We start from the raw sequence: 18,878 nt of genomic DNA, 5'->3' as shown, positions 1-18,878 counted from the left end.
AGCACTTCACTGGCAACCTCTGAACAAGTGTGTATACCAACCCAAAGGGTCTGCTTATCAAAACCTTGATCAGGAATCCTGCCAGGAATGAACCCAACAGCAGAAAGGTTTTTATCCTCTCAAGACCAGAATTATCTGCATAGATTTGATGGTATTTGTAGAGATTGCCAACAGGAAAGGCCCGTGGGCCACAGTGCCTCCATCCTGCCAGCTGTAATTCACATCCTCAGATGATAACAAGATACACCAGATAGGTCAAAGCTCACATGTCTCAACACAGTAGGATTAAACCTGTACATTTAAAGCTCCAACCAGCGTTCAGCTTTCCTCTTTGATGGACGTGTCCTGTTTTGTGAGTATTTGCTTTGCAGGCCAGGTAAAGTGACTCTTTACTGAAAAACCCCTCAGTCGCTACTTTGCATCGATGCCCGTCTCATGTGATCGGATACGCTAATGGATGTGTCGAGGACACCTGCTGGAAAACCACTGCTGCTCATGGATCTTTAATGGTCTCTCCCAGGATGACTAAGGCAATCCAATCCTGCTAACAGCCTTAAAGCCCCTGGTAAAGTAAACACATTCTTCTTCGGTGCTTAGTTCCTCTGCACGTGAAGGTAACGTGCTCAGCAGGGCTTAAACGATCCCTGAAATCAGAGTCATGCAGACTCATGACCTTAAAGATGCAACTATCTTAGTCCAAAGGAAGAAAAAAAGCATAGTTTTCAAAGCATCAAATCATGTCTGTCAATCGGAGCAAAATCTCAGTGTTTTTCAGTCAAGCAACAAATTACAACGTGTCCGAGCTCTGAAAACTCCATCAGTTTAAAACAAACAATACAAGCATTCATTGAAGTACCCTGTTATTTTCATGAACACTGTTTCGCTAAAAAACATAACTGTGAGAGCTGCTCCGAGCCGACAGGCAAGAATGATCTACTCAGGTCTGAAAAAATGCAAAAATCCTACATATATAATATACAGTTTATATATATATATAAACATATATACATCTATACATATATATATTATATATGTAGGATTTTTATATATATATATATATATATATATATATATATATATATATATATATACATACATATATATATATATATATATATATATATATATATATATATATATATATATATATATATATATATATATATATATATATATATATATATATATATAAACATATATACATATATACATATATATATATATTATATATGTAGGATTTTTATATATATATATATATATATATATATATATATATATATAAACATATATACATATATACATATATACATACATATATATACATATATACATATATAGTTTGTTCTTGTTTTGACAAATGATAGTGTAACTCAGTAAAAGTAAAGCTTCATATTTATATTTTTCCATTAACAGATTGTTTGATGTGTTGTGACAAATAATGTTTCCTTTAAATTCATCATGTACAGTTTGTGAGGTATTGGCCACACCCCCTACCGCCACACAGTGTTGATCATTTAACTTCGAATTGGAAAAAAAACGAATTATTTTGATGCTGATTCCAATGAATGTGTGTTGAACATCAAAACTGAACCAACTCCACATTTGGATTAGAATAAACGTGTTATTTTTAACTGTGAAAGACAGAAGCTCTAAATAACTAAAATAATAAATCACGTAAACACAACTCATTTGAACCATTTGGATCGTAAACCTTTTGCTGCGTTCTTCTCTTTCGTCTCCTTTTATGCTGATGGCCATTTGGAAACAGCTAAAAATGATGCGCATTACCACCTCCCTTGTGGTCAGCTGTTATTTGTCGAGTCAATGGTTCTTCGGCGCTACAGCGTCATGGAAACATGCTGGGGGTTTACCCAGAAACCCCACAGACGGGGAGTGTACGGCGAAATGTTAGGACATCCTCAGAGCTGGAGTCAGAAGTCCAAATGAACAAAAGCCTCTCTGACTGATAAATGTTCTCGTCTTCTTATCGTAGAGGTATTTAAAATTGATCCTTGACATAGGCAGGCAGCTGGGATAAAGCTTCACGGTGTGCTTTATCTCACTCAAAGGCTCGGAGCAGCTCCTGCAGATGAATGAAAAGTGAGCTCAGGAGAGCTGAGCGAGTCGTCAGCGCTGCCCAGTGACTTGGCTTCATTCGAGGAAGGCAGAAGCCTGAACAAATGCCGTCATTCCTGCCAAATGCTGAGTGCACAAGGACTGAATACGCTAAGAAAACTGAGAATAAACAAGATTTCAGAGAACTTTTGATGAACAAAGTGAAGAACGTCTCTCCTCTTCTGCTCATCGCTGCCCTGCTTCCACACAAGACACATGGATGCAAACACATGCAGGGTCCAGGCACTCTGGGGGGCAGATAGTGGCTACAGTGTGTGTGTGTGTGTGGAGGTGATGATTGTTCTCACTTCAGAGACCCCTTCAAACATAAATCCCTGATAAAAATGTGTCCATTACACGCACAATTTCACAGGAACAAATTACCTAATCAGTCGTCTCCATACACCATCTTCTCTCCCCAAAGAGGAACAACCCACAACATACACACACACACACACACAGACTTTCAGCATCAAGATGTAGGTGTGCTCCTGCAGGAAAGTCACTTAATTCTTTACTCCCGGTGCTAGTTTTTCCTGCAGCATCCAATTTAAATTTGTGGACAAAAAAAAACAAAAACCCCACAAAAGAGCCAATTAAAATAAACAAAAGCCGACCCATAAAATGGTCAAAGTCTTCCTGTTGATATTTGAGGGAGTTGATTGACTCGTAAAGTTTATTTACTGATTAACCTGCAAGAAACATACTTCCTGAAAATCTGTCAGACATTGTTGGGCTGAAGTTTGACACAGATCCTTGAAAATGGTTTAAAGTTTGAAGTGACTCTTTTAAACATTGTTTGTAATGTGTCTTAGCAGAAGATTTAGTAATAAATATTTTTGTGACTTTTGCATAGAATAAACAATACTGATCTCACAAATAAGCATGGTGGGGGTGTGACTAGCTCTCATTCTGGCCAGGAAATTTCTTTACTCAAATGGTCGAGCTACATGGGAAGAGGTCCTGCCACTTTTACGTCGCCATCCTCTGACTCTCTCTCCCTCTTTGATCATCATTTTCTCGGGTCTCTTATGCCCCATTCGAACCGGATTAAAATGATCTGCGGTAATTTGTAGTAATCACGAAGGACGTCTGTGATTTTAATCCTGTCCGAATGCACCATGTCTGTGATTGGTGATCTACCCGTCGCCTTTGCTGCCTCTTTGTTGCCTAATTGTGAGAATTATCATTCATAGAGTGATATTACTGTACATTAAAAGGTTATTATTTAATGAATAACGATTCTTTAATAATAACAACGTCTGTAAATTACGGTAAAACACAGAGTTTGCTTATCCAGCACGAATGGGCAGAACTAAACACAGATTTAGATTTAGTGCAGGTCCAGAGGTGGTTTTAGTGCCGTGCGAATTGACTGCTGGTGGTCCGTTGTGATGCACCAGCGATGCGCTGTGAGTTAACTCTTAAACTTACACAGAAAACCGGGAATGACAAAGTCATCCTGAGCGGTTTATGCTGATTGTAGGGAAATGAAAGTGTACACAGATAGTGGGAGAGTGGGTAATCGCTGTGCAAAGCCTTAAAAAAGTATTTGTACACTTTATTATATGAGATACATGCATGAAAACTCTCGAGCGCGGTCAGTAGTTGAATAAACATTTAATAAACCCTAGACCTCCAGATTCCCTAGACATCCAACATAACACAACCTTGTTACTTTGAGGCCACTGAAGTCTGAAAATATGTTGTTCACTGAGGTGAGTTTTACGGTACAGTAACATCACACCCTAAAAGCAACTGTTGTATAAACTACTTGGTTGCAAAAGTGTCTTTGTAGTATTTCGAGGGCTGAAAGCCCAAAGCAGAGCTCATAAACACTCGACGGCAGCAACACAAAAACGAGGGAGGACGTTGAAGAAGAGCATGTACAACCACTCAACTGAGTCGACACAAAATGCAAAACAAACTAAATATTACTGAGTAAAATATAATTGAGGTTCACGTTGGGCAAAGGTTTATAGTTTTATAGTTTTATTTGGATCCCCATTAGCTGCAGCAAAACTGCAGCTATTCTTCCTGGGGTCCGAAAAGTGAGACTGTGGTAAAAGTTATGATGTCAACTGTGCGTTGAACTGAGCTGTGAGCCGTCTGACCGCATCACAAATCCGTTTATTGTCGCCCTTCAGTGTTCAGTGGAGTGAAAAGCGCTCAGTGATGGAGGGCGTGACCTCCGCTCAGCACTTTCAGAAGTTTACAGACAAAACCCAAAACAGACGCTTTGTATTTGACATCAGACGGGCATGAGGGCAAACTCTTCCCAAACATACAGTATCCAACCTAAATTTGCTTTAGTTCTCATTTGACCAGTTTCTTACAATATTATATAAAACTTCTGTTATAATCTTGACAAAACTTGCTCCAGGTTGGTCTGTTGGCCGACTATTTTGTTAAAAACTGTGACAAAAAAATGTAAAAAGTCCAATTATAACAAAAATGTATCAAAACTAGAAGAAAATGTTGACCACTACGTACAATATATACCAAAAAGTAAGGAAAGGTGTGTTTAGTAGTTTATTTCTTTGTTGTAACCATGCTTCTCTGCAATAAATCTTGTACCGTTGGAAAGCCTGTTTATTTCCCTTTTAAACGGCGCCACATTTGTAAGAAACATGCATCTGTTGTAGGAGCAGCAGAGCTGGGTATGTGGGTTGCAGACACGAAAAGAAAGTGTATTTCAGTGCACCACAGAAATGAGAGCACGGCTGGACCAGCATTAGCAGTCTGAGTGAACAGGAAGGAATTTGTTTATCTTACTGTGGATTATATTATCTCACCTGCCTTCATTAAACCTGAACAAATGACATTACTGACTAATCTGTTTTGGATTCAAGGTGACTGATGATTGGCTTGTTAATCACCCTGGAAGTCGGCAGCACTATTGATGGTAGAAGAAGAAGAACGCTGTTTGGGCTTCCAGGTGCTGGTTCTCCCAGGTTTTAGGAAATGAACCCAAAAACCTGTCTGGCTGGCCACGACCGCTAAACCGATAAACTGACTAGTGTCATTATAGTCCCTGATTTACATCAGAATATAAAGAATATATTTATAAAATAATGAACCCTGAATTACCAAAATAAACTTCTTAACAAAAATAAATCTCCTCTTACACTTATAAGGTGAGCATGAATCAATCTTTTTTATGATGTAAAAATTTATTTATTTACTTTTATTCATTTATTTAATTTTAGTTGTTAAATTAGAAAGAAAAAAGTCAATCAATCATACATGAGAGAAACTATTCAGTTTGTGTCTAAATATTTTTACTTGTATGAAACTGAAGATGCATAATGCAAACCTGACATTTACTTTTAGTTCAGTTTGTGGAAAATGGTTGACCTGGCTTTCTCTTTAAAACTTAAACAGTTATAAAGCATTACAAACTGTAACAATAGGACAAACGTACAGTATTGTTTTGTATTTTGTGTCTTTCAAATAAAAGACCATTTTTTCCAGTCATATGTTCCTCATGCAAGGTTGTTAAAAAAATACTGCTATAATATCGTATCGTTATCGTGACCTCAATATCGTGTATCGTACCGTATCGTGAGATTAGTGTATCGTTACACCCCTAATAACCACCCCTTAATTTCCAGAAGCATCGGGATGTGCTGTTCTACATGGCGGGATGGAAAAGCAAGGGTTGGGATTAGGTCTTCACGCACGAACCTCTGCACGTGTTGGTGTCGTCCAGAAAGCTGTGCGCAGAACACGTGGATGTGCAGATGCCGTGCTGAAGGCGGGCGGACTGTGGCGCGACCACTTCCTCCGGTTTCAGGCAGCGGAGGCAGTCTGATGCCAGCGGTCCCACGCAGGAACGGCAGGAGGGATGGCAATCTTGGCGGAAACACGGAGGAAAAAAGAAAGAAAGAAAATCAAAAGACAGAAAGCGGCACCGGTGAAGGAGGAGGAATGAATTCAGACGTGTGTCTCACTGTGGCAGGTGCCGTCCTGAGAGTACAGCCCCTCTCCACAGTCGTCCACACACTGGCCCTGGTGGAGGAAGAGCCCGACGAGACACAAGGTACACTGGGACACTGACGGACCCCAGCATGAGGCACAGGAGCTGTGGCAGGCTGGGCCCAGACAGAAAGAAAATATATGGTCAAATAAATAAATAAATAAAACTGCTGAACGGCAATACGCAACAAGGAAATAGTCAGGAGCTAGGTTAGACACAAACGTTTTGTGTTCAATTGATTGCATTAAATCTGTTCATGTGCCTTACGACTGTTTTGTTTTGCTTTTGTGAATCAACACTGTACGAATAAACTAATTTGTAGTTTACGACAATGTCACAAAGTACACAGACTTACCTCTGCATCTGCCGTGGTTGTCCAGGTAATGCTGACTTGGACACTGGGAAATACATTTCCCATGATGCAGGGCGGTCCCCGGAGGGCAGCTCATACACTTGGAGTTGTCAGGGAAACAGGAGGCACAGGACGCATCACAAGCTGTTGAACCACAGCGTGTGGATGTTAATGGAGGATAAATGCAGTTCAAAATCAACATTTGGAGTTTCACATGCAGTCGGTGAAACTGGACTTTCAAAAGTTTAAATTCAGATTTTCTTTCGCTGGAAGAGATTAGCTGCTCAAATTACACATCGAATACAAAGAAAACAACAGGAATTCAGAGCACAAGTTTGAAGTTACTGTGACCTCTTCTGAAATGAACAAAAGATACACTTTACAAGTCTGGAGGTGGAGGTGCTCAACCAGCTTTTTTCCACAGGTTGAAGGACAGGTCCCCCGCCTTCAGAGTCTTGTTCACTGGTTTAAAATACATTTTCACCAACTACACTGGCCTCCCTCGTGACCGTGAAAGCCATTTCCCCGGCTTTGATCAGGAGGAAACTCAGTTCACCGGGAAGTAAAGGCTTGCTTTGTTTGTTCCATGGGTGGAAATGGCTCAAATTCATCTTTACACGTGCACTCCTCCTTTTCAGATCCAATAGTCTCCTACGTGCAGCACTTCGAGATGACTTTCTGCCTTGTTTTTTTGTGTGAACGACCCCGAGGCAGAAGAGTGAGGGAAATGTAAATGCAAGGCGTGTCATTACCCCCTCAACTCACCCTCAGGCGAGATGTTATAAAATAGTATTACAAGGTAACTCGTTGGCCCATCATCTGTCAGGTCAGCCTCGCTGGCTGGGTGCAGGAGACGGAGCGGGAGGCGGATGCGTCCAGAATATCGGGATTTGGGGTGGCGGTGGGTGGGGCCGTGGGGCCCTGTCCCTGGCCGGTGGGGGCCTTGGGGGCCTATGGGGGGGGTTGCCTCATGGCAGTGGGGGAGGTGGCTGGGGGGGGCTCGGGCGGGGGGCGCTGGCTTGGGAGGGGCTGGGCCGTGGTTGTGGGGGTCCCGCTCAGAGGGCCCGGCCCTGCCTGGGTGGGGGGTGGCTGTCTGCGCTGGGGGGGCATTGCTGCCTTGGTCCTCCGTCGCTGGGCGGGGGCCGAGTGCCCCTGCGGATGTGGGGACTCCGTGACCCTTGGGGTGTCCGCCGGGGTGGCCCCGGGGGGGGGGGGGTGGGGCCGGTTCCGGGGATCGGGCCTCCCCTGACCGGGGGTGCACGGGCGGGCGCGGCGGCAGGGTGGCACCATTCCCAGGTGTCTATGTCTTATGTTGTCAGTATGAATGGGGGGATGTTGGACCGTTTCCCCCTCCGTCTGGGGGCTCCGGCGGTGCCGGGGGCGCCCGTGGAGGTACGGTGGGGCCCTGGTCCGGCTCGGAGGGCCAGCCCCCGTCTACTGGATGGCCGGTGGGGGAACGCGGGTGTCTTACCAGGGCCGGCTTTGCTGGTCCTGCTTCCTGGCTTCGGCCTCCGCTCCCCCTCCTTCCCCCCTACACAATTCATACGCACATAGGCTAAGGGGCGGGGGGTCCGGGTCGTGGGGGGCATTGTCCCGCGTGGCCCGGCACTCCCCGCCTCACGGTTTTAACAGCAAAGTAGACACTGCACATTCAACACTTAATAAATACATTTGACAAGGACACGTAGTTCGGGAGGGGGGGGGGGGTCGGTGTCAAATTGATACTTGGCCCTCCCCCCTCCCTGTTTTTATGGCATTAATCACATGCACTCAACACCAGGGGCGGGAGGGGGTCCCACATCACCCACGTTCCCTCGCCGGCCTGGGATAGGTGGGTCGGGATACCCGGGCCTGGCGGGGCTCGCCGTGCAGCCTGGGGTGCCTTCTGGCGGTGCTGGACCCCCCCGGGGAGGGGGAAACGGTGCGTGATTGTGTGTCTGTGTCGGTGAGAATGCGGTGTGGAAGGGTCCTGCCATGGAGGATTTGAGCCTCCATTGGCAGGACAACAAAACTTAATAATTTATCAATATTATATTATACAAAGATGGTTATTATTATTATTATTAGGGCCTCCTGGCCACGTGTCCGGCCCGGACCGGGTGGCCGGGGATTGCCTGGGTCGCGGTCCGCCGCCGCGGGATCCCTGGCTGCTTCTTCCCGCGCCGTGGGGGCCCCGCACGCGGGCCCCCTCGGCCGCCGCCGGGGGGGGGGCCTCGCAGGCGGTGGGTTGCCTCCCTCCTACTTCTCCCCTCTGTGGGGTTGCTGGTGGCCTGGGTTCCGGGTTCTTCCGTGTCGGCCTCTGGTCTCGCGGGTGGCGGGGTTGCTCCCCCCCCCTCCCCCACTATAGATACACTTCAGGTGGAGCTTTGTTTGGTTTATTACACACACACACACACACACACACACACACACACACACACACACACACACACACACACACACACACACACACACACACACACACACACACACACACACACACACACACACACATAGCCACTCAGTCACATGACTTTTACTTCTTCTGTTGGTGGGTTCTGAGGTGACTGAAAAGTCTGATGCGAGAGCCACATGTTCTATTGCAGTGGGGGCATGTGAGGTTAGTGTTTGTTGTGCTGGGACTATCTTCCTCTTCTGGCGTTTCCTTTCTCTCGCTGCACTCCTCTCCTCTTCAAAACGTTGAAGCCCAGAATGGCAGAGTTGCCTCCAGAGAGGACGATCCAAGGCAGACCTTTCCAGCTGTGTGTGCTGTATTCCACACTTCTTGAGTGTTGTCTTGAGCTGGTCCTTGTATCTCCGCTGAGAAGCAGAGAAGATCCCTGCGTGGCCGGCCATCGGACCCTTCCTCTATTTAACTTTGTTTTTAATTGACGTGAACCTTGAGCTCTGCGTTAATGGCATCAGCCTCTAACATGCAGCTGCATCTTCTGGATCTGATTCCCCGCGGGCCGCAACTGGGACCAGAGGAAACTACTTAAAACATGGATATTAAGGATCTTTGTTAGAACATTTCATCTCGTCTCGTTTTGGTCAACGAAAGACACATTTTAGCAGAGTTTTTATTTTGTAATCTACATTTTAGTCTTGTTTTTATTCATCTACGATACTGCATTATATATTTAATCATTGTTATCGTCACATGACCAGCATTTTCGTCTCGTCTCGTTTTCCCCGGGTGATAAAGGTTCGTTGACGACGATATTTAGTCGTTGACGAAAGCAACTTTACAGAGCAGCATCGCGCTACCTGTCTAGTAGGAAATGCCAACTTGCTGTCTGAATGCACGCAGGCTCAAGATGTTGCCGTCTTCAGCTTGACCTTTAGGAACCAGCATGAGTTCTGCATCGTAGTGACTCTTTGAGATGGCTGTGATTCGGGATATGAGTGACATTTATATCAGAGATAGGCATCTTATTTGGGTTTTTCTGTTTCGTCAGATAACATTCCTGGCACACCCTTCTCCATTTAGGAGGGCTTGAGAAAGAAAAACAATTAGGTGCACTTATTAACAAGATTTTGGCAAAAGATTTCTACTATCAGATGCCTTTTTGAGTGTATTTGTGTGCGGTGACATGCTCCAGTGAGCCATTAGAGGCTTTTGATGAAGTTTAATATAAAGGAACCCTATCACATCTAACTTTAGAAACCCAGCGGAGGCAGAGCGAGAGGTTAAATGCCCTTCAGGTCGCTCAGGGTGTCGACATTTCAGACCAGACCTCAAAGCAAAAAACATCAAGTTCAAATGAGTCTGACCTTTTGATTCAAAGTTCCTCTGGTTTTGACACTTTCTGGAAGAGGGCTCCTCACCTCACCTGGAGACTTTCATATGAGCAACAGGAAAAGAAAAGCCCTCTTAAACCCCTGCAGGTGTTTTTAGCTGCAAAAAAGAGCTTAACTATGTACTCCTAAATTCACCCAGAGGGAGCTTCATTTCTGCTCATCTTCCCGCTCAAAAATAGAAACCATTCATATTCATACAGGATCTCTTTATGGAAGACTTTCTGGAACCTCATTAGAGCACGGGGGAACTGCTTATTGTTCTCGTCTTTATTTTTAATTGTTTGTTTACTGCTGACATATCATTTTGGCAGCGAGCAGACTGGATGCTGACGGGAAGCTCCACGGGGATGAAAAAAGAAAAAAAGTTCACCTCAAGTTCACCAGAAACAATCTCTCGCTCTGATATCTGTCACCCGTTTGACCGTAAGGTTGCCAAACTAAATCCCACCTTTGCCCCCCCGAGAGGGGCTGCACACCAAACACATGTTGGACATGGAGCGTGGGAGTTTCTGACTCTTTGAAAAACCTTGACTTCATACACTTTTAGCTTCTGATTTAGAGAAAGGAATAAAAATCAATCACATACGTGTCACATTTTTGAAATATAAACATTTCTAAATATATTTTCTGTTCAAAACTGACATTTAAAGAGCAGATTGATATCATGAGGGATCAGTCCATTAACTGCAGCCGTGGAAGCCGAGAATGTACCTGAATATGTTTAAGACAGAACGCAGCTCTGGCTCGGGTGCAGGATGTGAGGCACGTTTATCGGAAAAAACAAAAAACAAGCATCCCATATCTCATTCTTATTACTGTAGCACGTTTGATATAGAGATGTGCCAGAGGATTCTGGGAAAACGGGACATAAATAACTGGGGCAGTATCAGATGATGAAGTTCACTGAAGCTGGGCGTCATTACATATCTCATCATAACAAAGTCGGAGTTTCAGACTAACTTACTGACTGGTGTCTTATTTAAACAGTATTTTTATTTTCAATTATTTCAGGTTTCTTGATTTTCTAAATCAGAACCTACTGAACCTCAACAGGGAAAGGCAGTCACCTATAAGAGAGCAAGATGGCTGCAGAACTGCAAAACCAACATCACCGGTGTTCATTGCCATCGTGGATGTCTTGTGTTGATACTCGTCTGCTTGTCGCTCCGCCTACGTTGCATGCTTCATTTCCCTGATGAATTACATCCCCTTTCCAGGGAGCAGCTTCATCTGCACACGCTGGTTCTAGTTTCATCCAGAAGAACCAGACCAATCCACACGGCGGGTCATATATTCAGCAGCAGAAGCAGAAACAGTATTTACCGTAGCAGAAGCCTTCTCGACTGTAGTAGCCGGGGCCGCAGTGGGGGACACACGACCCGTCTTTGAACAAGGCAGCCGGGTCTGAACACGACGTGCATTCCTGCTGGCTCGGGCCACGGCACCCCGAGCAGGACTCGTGACAGCCTGGGTGATGGAGAGGAGAGGACACACAGAATAAACCTTTCCATTGTTATTACATTCCAGGTGTTACAGCCATGTAGTGTTGTTTTTGTCAGCCCGTTTGAATTTCAGTTTTAGTCTAGTCTTTGGGTCAAGCTATCATTTTAGTTTTTATTAGTTTTAGTCACGTTCATACTCCTTTTAGTCGTGTCAAGTTTCAATCGACTGAAAGTCTGAGCATTTTAGTCTTATATTAGTCAGAATTGTCCAGGACCATTTTAGTCTAGTTTTAGTCAAAATTGTATTAAGCCAAACCCATTTTACAATTACAATTTATTTTGTGATCTACATTTTAGTCTCGTTTTTATTAATCTACTATATTGCATTATATATTTAATTATCGTTATCGTCACATGACCAGCATTTTCGTTGTGTCTCGTCTTGTTTTCCTCGGGTGATAAAGGTTCGTTAACGACGATATTTAGTCATAATTTTCGTTGACGAAAGCAACTTTACAGCCGTGTGACCTGAGAAGAAAACAGGCCCTAAAGCACCTCATTCCTGGAAATAATGAAATCAGACATTACAGTTTTTGTGATGGATCAGCACAATAAAGGTCATTACGAGCCCCGGACTGGACGGTGGAGGAGAACTAAAGGTGTTGCAGGAGGTCTGCTTCAAATAAGGCAAACACCCAGATCACATCCTTGTTTTCTGTAGCCGCTTCGTCCTGTTCAAGGTTCAAGGTGAGGAGGAGGAGGGAGTACATCTGGACATGTTGCCTGGTTACGCAGGCTCAAACTCACCTTGACAGACGATTCATAATCATCGAGCACAGACGCATGTGTTTGGAGAAGAAGAAGAGATATCCGGGATTTTACAGAGTGCTCCAAGAGGATAAGGCACCACTTAAGTGTGTGTGCGCGTGAGCGTGCATGTGCTGGTCTGCATAGCTCTCGTTGGCACTTTACTGTGGCAACCGAAGCACTAACTATGCTGATGGTGGGAGGTGGAGAGCATGAGCTATGTGGGAGTTTGTCTGAGGATTTAATTCCCTATGTGAGTGAGAGAGTAACGAACACACACAAACACACAAACACCCACTAAGAGAGCCTCCCGTGTCAATTATGCATCTTTTTTTGTTTCGGCTAAACTACATATTCATTTTACTGAAAGTGTATTTGTGTCTGCACAAATAATAGCTGCAAAAATCAATTTTAGCAACGACTGCTGTGATTACACGAGATTTCCCAGCAGCCCACAAATTGAGGCAGATGCCTCAGCATGTGTGTGTGTGTGTGTGTGTGTGTGTGTGTGTGTGTGTTATTTAGTTAAAGTTATTTACCTCTTGCCTATAAGCTGTTCTGGGTCCATCTAATGTTTTAATATGCATCAATTACAAAGAATAAAGATTTGGGTTTAAGAGTGATCCTAAAATCTAGGAAGTGTAGAAGTCGACCAATTAAGATTGATCTGGCTGATTAATGGGCATTTTTCACTAATCCTAATTAGCCAGAGCCTGAGAGTATCTCATTTATCATAAGGTACTGTAAATACACACATGTGATGCCTCATATATTATTAAGCTCCAGTCCTATTTCTTCTTCTTTTGGATTGGATCAACTTTTAGCACTTTCTCTCATCTTCTGCATCTTCCTCCATCAGGTATTAATCCCCTCAAAACTCATCTCTGTTTTCAAAAAAATGTATACTATATTTCAAAATTCACCTAAAAACTGTTTGCATGTTATTCTCCAGCTCTTTCGTGTGTGTCTAACGTCTCCAGCTGGCCTGACAGCTGCTCTGTCCCTGCTGCAACATCAGGTTAACAGCTCTAACTCACTTTTATGTGTGTCAGAGAGGAATCCTCAGGACGGAGGAAAGCTAATGACACAAGGGGACCCCAGCAGAAGCATCAGAATGGTGATAAATTTACTTTGCACGATGTAAGAAATACAACACCCGCAGGTTAACGTGGCGCTCCAGAGCTCCCAGTTGGACAACAGTCTTGCCTGGCTCTGTTTCTACTGTCTCTGTCCACTAATAAAGCAGTAAAGAGGAAAATCTGGACATGTAATAAAACATATGCTTTTGGTTTTGTATGTACCCTCAAACATTTTAAATTGGTTCCCTATTCGTACCCTAAATTGGCATTTAGAGTAAAAAGTGATGATTCTGAATGGTGGCCAGGGTTTGTTAAATGGACCTAGACGGTTACTGTTTCTCTCTTCCACTGAGCTGCTAACAAACAGATTTTTGTGTTAACTTGTCCACTTTCTTGCAGACCTTCTAATTATAATCCCCCCCCGCTGTACAAATTAGCTTCCACTTATAAGTCTTCAAAAAAGAAAAGTGTTTTAATGTGTTTTAGCTCCTTAAATCCTCATGGTGAGTTAGTCCAAAATCAAAGAATATAATAAATATGATCAAATGACCAGCTTCGTTAATCATTTCTTGAAAATGGTTTGTAAAATAAGGTTAAAAAAAGGTCAACTAATGAAAAATTTAAGTTTGGGGCATTGGTGAGACAAATTCATGGAGACGAGAGGAAATGATCCCTCCTGTTCTTCACTGACAGTCTCTCACTCTCTCTTCATCCTTTCTCTCTTTTTCTCTCTCCTTTCTCTCTCCTGAATTTAAAACACACTGTTCTTTTTGCAAATATCTTTCCCAAATCTTTTTTATTCTGATGAATATTTAAAGCCATTGATTTTAATCGTTATAAATATGCATGTATCCTCCTGCGTACTCAGCTGCAGCGTCACTGACTTTCTGCTGTGTAATTCAGTAAAAATCGACTGAGTCTCGGTCTGAAAACCAGGGGCCTTATGTACTAAGAGTGCGGCGCACAAAAAACGTGCGTACGCCACTTTCAACGCTCACGGTCGGATGTACAAAGAATGACGTGAACGTAGAAAGCTGCGGTCCGTCTCTCACACATTAAGGCTTTTGTACGCACTTTTCTGAGGTTCTGTCCGTTGGCGACACTCACTGGTGATGCAGTGAAGTGCAGAATATGAGGAAACGTAACGTCAACAATAAGTTCACGACCACGTGAAGGACATGACAGTCCCGACATCACCAGATAAGTTACACAAGAGTGGACCTGCAACAATCTCACAATCAACCACATGATCTGAACAAATAACTAAAGGAGCTCAACGATGGAACCTGCAAATCCTGATGGAGCTTTGGCTCCGTTAGAGGAACCTGCTGATGGCAGGATCAGGAGCGAGTCCTCAGGCATCACACCGATCTGCTGGTCCAGGACTAAGACTGGACCATCAGCAGGTTTAGGTACCAGAGGATCTTCTGGATCTCTGCCCTGAACTGGACCAGCTGCTCCGGTTCAGACCAACATGATCTTTCAGCTGGAGCTGCAGGTCGGACATCTCTGTCACCATGACGACCGTATGGGAGGACTACTGGAGATTAAAGCCAGATCCTAAACATCCCATAACTGTGTCTGGACAGAAATACATTAAAATTAATTTTGAAGCAAAAACCGGTGTTGTGCCAAAAAGTGATTGCCTGCCAGAATCTGATTTCTTCTGATTTGTGGCCGCGGGAGCGCGCACAGCAGCCCGTTGAGCGAGAGCGCTAAACCGTCAGATTTCAGATTATGAAGCTCAAGAATGAGATCAAGTCATATTTAGGCAGAAACAACCTTTCATTAACTGTAATTGGCCTTCAATCAATTTTTGGCAGGTAAAAAGACCCAGATTTTTTTTTTTGAGTTCTTTCACAAAAAACAACAGATTAAAAAGGAAAAGTAATAATTTTTGGACATTACTGTAGATCAAGACGTCAGAACCTGTATTTCAATCCAGATTCAATTTCATGAAATTGATGCATGTTGAAAGAGGCGGGCTTGTGTCCACTTTATTTTTCTCCCTTACACAGACCTTTTTTCTCTTTTATTTAGAAGCCTTTCCCTGTATGACAGTAAAGAAAAGTGTATTTTAATATGAGAAGTTTGCATAATGGATACCTGTTCTAGCGGATGCAGTAGTTTTTTATCATTTCTTTTTTTTTTACACACATTATACATTCTCTGTCTACAATCATTTTCTTTCCTTTTCATATTCAAACTGGTGAAATTATGTTTTCCCCCATCTGTACTGTGGATCTTTCTTTCTTATCTTTTATCGGTATGGGGTTTGAATCACTGACAGCAGGTGATGTAGAGGAGCACAGTTGGGATTTGGCATATTTGAGTCCAGGTACAACAAGTCTTTGATGCTTCATGTCACCGACGGGCACTTTTGAAAGGTTACCGACCACCGGGTTTCATCTCATGTCAGTGTGATGTGAGATGGAGATGTGAATGTCAATGAATTCCTAAATTTAATTTTTATATTCAGCACGCAGGAGTAGACAGGTGTTTTCTTCCAGGCAGAATGTTCATTTATTCATTAATCGAGCCAACTTCCTGTTTTTATCGTGACTCTGAAACTTCTATGTCACAACAGAGGCGTCACTACCTCCAGCAACTTTCAGCAGCAACTCAGGTGACTTTAAGGTGACTAAAGTTTTCACAAAGGCCTATTCAAACTTTGTTCAAATGATAAATGTACTTTGATCAAAATTAGAGGCGGACGCAGCTCTGGGATTGATTTCCTATCACAGCAGAGTCTCAGCCTCCTGTTTGAAAGTTGGGATAATCGATCAAACAATTTATTCAAAGTTCTGGCAAATGGATGTCTGCGATGTGCGCGGTACACCGTGTATAGTGTGACAGTTATTACACATGAATTAAAAAAGTGAGGTCCTTGAAGTTGCAATACATCATCAGATCAGGACTTTGGGCCAAAAACCACAGAGCCTTGACATTTACAGGGGGAAGTGTTTCATTATTGGTCGTTTATCACTGGATTCAGGGAGACTGGATCTGACAGAATGTAACCGGACTTGTTTGCTTTCTCTGTATTTGTCCTGAAATTACTTAGAGTGAACAGAACTGAAAACTTCCTGCATGAAAGTTAACATTGCTGGATTTTCTCTTTGCGATGCGCTCCGTCGTGGGCTCCTTGTCGCCTCCTGGTCACCCTCAAGCTTCAGAATGAGTTTGTGTGTGTTTGTACACTCTGGTCCGTTTCCCCCGAGCCCTTTTCTCACTTTTGAACACTTCAGTTAAATATTAACATGTCCACGTCTCTCCGGTTGGCTCAAACGCACTGAAAGTCCAGGGAGGGGACAGGATAAGCGGCCTAAAATTAGATGAGCTGCCCGCCTGAAAAGTAATGAATCTGTGCATTCAGTTAAGAAAGAAAACCCTTTAATGTCTCATTTAGCAAAGGGTTTACTGTTCAACTATTCTCCCAGATGAAGTGAAAGAACCACTTGGGATACTTTCATATGAATAGGTCGGTCTTTGCACTCACAGCAGTGGCAACCTACAAGGGGATTACGCGTCCTTTACCTCGCCCCTCTCAGGAAAGCTATTTAATTTTCTGTGCAGCCTGAAGTGTAAAGTTGTCAGCAAATGCAACCCTAGCAGGTCAGTTGCCAAAAAAAACCCAAAAACTTTTGCTCTGCATAAACCGGCGCAGGTTGAGATGGATGCAGTCACACAGTGCACTGGGTAATCCCTCTGGAGCGGGCGGGGACATAATTACCATGTTCCCTTGGTTCACGTCCCCCTTCTAAACCCTCAGTGAAAAGAAACGAGATGAGCGATTCAGCAATTAAACTAAGCACAGCAAAAGCAGCTTTGGGCAGATAAACGGATAAATACATGGTATGAAATGTCAAGCTATTACGAGAATAAAATCAGTAATAAAAGAATGTCTGCGTGGGATTGTGATGGCTGCTTGTCAGAAGCTGGCGTCCAAAACGACCACAGACATACAATCATAACAACAATACAACCAGTTCAGGGTGCTTGCTCTTTTTCCAAATTAAAATTCCAGACTTTTCCCAGACTTTTTTAAAACTGATATTTTTTTCCCAAGCCCCTAACTTTACGTACTTGTATATTTGTGTGCCTACTGCCTACTTCATTGGTTGAGATTGTACCAATTGTGTTTATTAGAAATGTTTGTTAGAATTTTTATAGGCTAGTATTCAATGAACAAATGCATTATTCACAGTAAATTATGTTTTTACTGACAAACGTTTCAAAACGTGAAAATAGTACATGAATTTCAGATCAAACAAGTGTCACAAAGACTATCTATAAAAACACATGAATGGATGGATGAATGTATGTAGAATTCAGTCTCTTCACTCGCATCTTATTTCTTCTGTCCTTGACATGACTGATCTTATCTTTATGTTATCTCATTTTAACTTCTGAACAAGCTGTATCACAACATATACAAGTGCATATTTGACCTAGCTCACTTGGTAAGAACAAAAAATAAACTATTTTGATAGTTTATAGTTAAATAAACTATAAGTTTTATAGCCTACCTTTCTATTTCTCATTTCACAATGCCTTTGAGCATACTGTAAAATTCTAACATACATTTTTTCCCCATACTTTATCAAGACTTTCACACAAAATTCAAGACTTTTCAAGGTCTGGAAAACAGTGTTTCAAAATTCCATACTTATTAAGACTTTCAAGACTTGCGCAAGCACCCTGCAGTTCTAGTCCCATGATCTTATAAAACAGTAGATTAATTAAAATAAGAAGAAGGCAACAACTGAATATTAAAAAAGAAAAAAAACAATCAATCGAGGACTATTTAATTATCGTCGCGTCTCATCTCGTTTTCCTCAGGTGATAAAGGTTCGTTGACAACGATATTTAGTCATAATTTTCGTTGACGAAAGCAACTTTACTCTAAACACTTTGTTTTTCATAGCAAATGTTTGCTTCTTTACAAGTAAACATGAGAGGAAGTGTGATGGGCTGGCTGGCTGTGAACTCCGCCTGCAAGACGAAGTATGTCCTAGATCAGACCCAGGCCCCTCTGGGCGCCAGAACAAGGCAGTAAAAGACAGAAATGTCTCGGAGTGGGACACAATCCCTTCCCATACTTCATTACGTAATGGAGGTAAATCCATGCAGACGCAGCGAAGCTTTCACTCCCAAACTGGTGGCGTTAAAGTGAAAGCTTGCAGAGACACAGTCCTCTCTGGGTTGTCCAGGTTTTCTGCCAAGATGCACCCTCACAACATCTCACACACTCATTACCGATGTCACCTCCCGTCTCCTCCACCCCCTTCTTCCATCCCTCCTGCCATTTTCCCCAACAAGGA

At 43.1% G+C, this 18,878-nt stretch overlaps 1 protein-coding gene across 3 annotated transcripts in view; it reads right to left on the bottom strand.

Moving 5' to 3' along the window:
* fras1 (Fraser extracellular matrix complex subunit 1) overlaps window positions 1-18,878 on the bottom strand; it is a 329,177-nt gene that overhangs the window by 157,782 nt on the left and 152,517 nt on the right. For all 3 annotated transcript variants that reach the window (XM_061730659.1, XM_061730660.1, XM_061730661.1), the window contains 4 exons: window positions 11,550-11,693; window positions 6,450-6,590; window positions 6,069-6,209; window positions 5,803-5,970 (listed from right to left, as the gene is read on the bottom strand). In XM_061730659.1, coding sequence (XP_061586643.1) covers window positions 5,803-5,970; window positions 6,069-6,209; window positions 6,450-6,590; window positions 11,550-11,693 — 594 coding nt within the window. The remainder of the gene's footprint in view (window positions 1-5,802; window positions 5,971-6,068; window positions 6,210-6,449; window positions 6,591-11,549; window positions 11,694-18,878) is intronic.

This window comes from Cololabis saira, chromosome 9, assembly GCF_033807715.1.
Source record: "Cololabis saira isolate AMF1-May2022 chromosome 9, fColSai1.1, whole genome shotgun sequence".
Classification (NCBI taxonomy): domain Eukaryota; kingdom Metazoa; phylum Chordata; class Actinopteri; order Beloniformes; family Belonidae; genus Cololabis; species Cololabis saira.
The sequence above is the reverse complement of the archived record's forward strand: the minus strand, read 5'-3'. Positions and strand labels throughout refer to the sequence as shown.